This window comes from Orycteropus afer, unplaced genomic scaffold, assembly GCF_000298275.1.
Source record: "Orycteropus afer afer isolate SDZICR_OR568_19922 unplaced genomic scaffold, OryAfe1.0 scaffold00092, whole genome shotgun sequence".
NCBI lineage: Eukaryota > Metazoa > Chordata > Mammalia > Tubulidentata > Orycteropodidae > Orycteropus > Orycteropus afer.
The window spans coordinates 8,711,826-8,714,039 of record NW_006921679.1 but is presented as its reverse complement, the minus strand read 5'-3'; the positions used below and the strand labels follow the sequence as shown (position 1 = coordinate 8,714,039).

Genomic DNA, 2,214 nt, shown 5'->3' with positions numbered 1-2,214 from the left:
GAACTGTTGCATTGTGGGAGATTGCAGTCAATGTCATGAGACAAAGTGTATGTGAACTGCTGTAAGGAAGATGAATTTGCTCTGTAAACTTTCACCCAAATCACAATAAAATTTAGAAGAAGCAGCCACCACTGATCAGTGTCACTCAGTGGTGAACCCAAAACCAAGTCTGTTCCAACTCACAGTGCCCCTGAGACAGAGCAGAACTGCCCCACAGGGTCAACCAAGGCTCTACAGAAGCACACTGCCTCATCTTTCTCACAAGGAATGGCTGGTGGTTTCCAACCACCGACCTTTCGGTCAGCAGCCCAGCGCTTAACCACTGTGCCACCAGGGCTCCTCACTAAATGGTACATGTGAAAAAATGCAAATTTTGCAAATGTAGTGTTACATGTATTTTTGCACTCATTAACAAATTTTTAATTTTAAGAAACCTAGTAGTGATGGTTGCACATATGATGAACATAATTAACATCACTACATTACACTTGTACAAAATGTTGAAATGGCATTTGACAGCTAACCAAAAGGCTGGTAGTTTAAACTCACCAGGCACTCCTCAGAAGAAAGATTGGGAAGTCTACTTCTGTAGAGATACTGCTTCAGAAACCCAAGGAGGGGTTGCTATGAGTCGGAAACGACTCAATAGCAGTGAGTTTGGTTTTTTTGGTTACATATAGCAAATACTTGCCACTTCAACATTTTTACATGTATAATGCAGTGACAGATATGTATATGCATGTATGTATGCATGTTATATACAATTCTAAAAAATTAATAAAAGCTGCCACAATGCAAGACACTCATCTAATACTTACAGCTCCTTTGCAGTAGAGTCGAAGTTGTCCTGAAGGAGTTCGAACAATTACAGACATTCTCTTCCTGTCACTTTAACGGTAAAAAAAAAAAAAAAAAAAAGTTGGCATTGGTCTGTGGTATAAGATCCATGCCCCAAAATGATGAAACACCAATCAAAACAAAGAGTGGTCTAGCAGCTCTAAAATCAGCCAGGCTCCTTTTTTCCCTTATCTTTTTCCTCATAGTGGAAATCGAATTAACTTATCTCCTCTTTTTATTCATTTCTAATTGTCATCTATTCCTCTCTCGCCCATTGAAAGCATTAGCACAACTATTTGCAGAAAGACACCAAAGAAGAATATGAGCATATATGGAGTACACACCTAATTTACTGCTGAGCACACTCTCGACAACAGATCCGTTACTTCCAAACCAAACTCACTGCTGTGGAGTCGGATCCGACTCATAGCGACTCCTCCTTGGGTTTCTGAGGTGGTATCACTATGGAAGTAGATTGCCCAACCTTCCTTCTGAGGAGTGGCTGGTGGGTTTGAACTGGCAGCCTTCTGGTTAGCAGTCAAATGCCTTAGGCACCACGCCACCAGAGCTCCTGACCCTTTACTTAACAGCTCAAAAATATTGAGTAACTTGCCCAGTAAGTCGCAAAGTGGGAGACTCCAGTTAGATCTGCTTAATTTCAAAGTCCCTCATTGTTTCTGCTTTTCACTGGAGTGCAAGAAGGTTACAAATTCATTTCTCACTGAGCACTAAGGTTTTCTGTATCTCTCCCTGCTCCAACCCAACACACGCTCTAGCAGAGTACACTTCCACAGACATCTTTTTTCATAGCTCATCCTCATTCACAAACCTTCCATGGCTCCCCATTGCCAATAAATTCCTCATCAACCTGATCTCCAGCCTCACCATGTCTCCCACTGGCCCCTCTAATGACCCCGGGCTTTAAGGACACTGGAAGGAGCACCATTTTCTTCTGCTGGGTATTGTGCTCACGTCTTTTCTTACAGGACTGCATCTCATCTTCCTGAAACAAACTCTCAATAACAGGTGGCTCCAGGCCACATCTCTTTGGTCTGTCAGTATGACCATACCCACCGGGTATGATTTCCTAAGAGTAAAGGCATATCTCTTCAGCTTTGTGTAAATTTCTACATCCTAGCCCTCAACACTCCATCTGACATGGATCTGATTTCCTTTCTTAGCAACCAGGTGCTCTTAGAAAAGTCACTTCAACCAAGGTGGATTTCTGCCTCTCTAAAGCAGAGTTATCTCTGAGGACTTCAAAGAAGGTTGTCGTCCTTAAATGCCATCAGGAAAAAGGAGTCAAAGAACAAGAAGTAGAACTACAACTACAACCACAAATGACCCCTTAATTCCCCCTTATTTTTCCCAGCATGG

At 42.3% G+C, this 2,214-nt stretch overlaps 1 protein-coding gene across 1 annotated transcript in view; it reads right to left on the bottom strand.

The window, feature by feature from the left end:
* Window positions 1-2,214, bottom strand: part of LOC103198374 (phospholipid-transporting ATPase IB) — an 826,205-nt gene that overhangs the window by 701,842 nt on the left and 122,149 nt on the right. Inside the window, exon 15 of the mRNA XM_042781171.1 lies at window positions 819-888. Within this exon, the coding sequence (XP_042637105.1) occupies window positions 819-888 (70 nt within the window). The remainder of the gene's footprint in view (window positions 1-818; window positions 889-2,214) is intronic.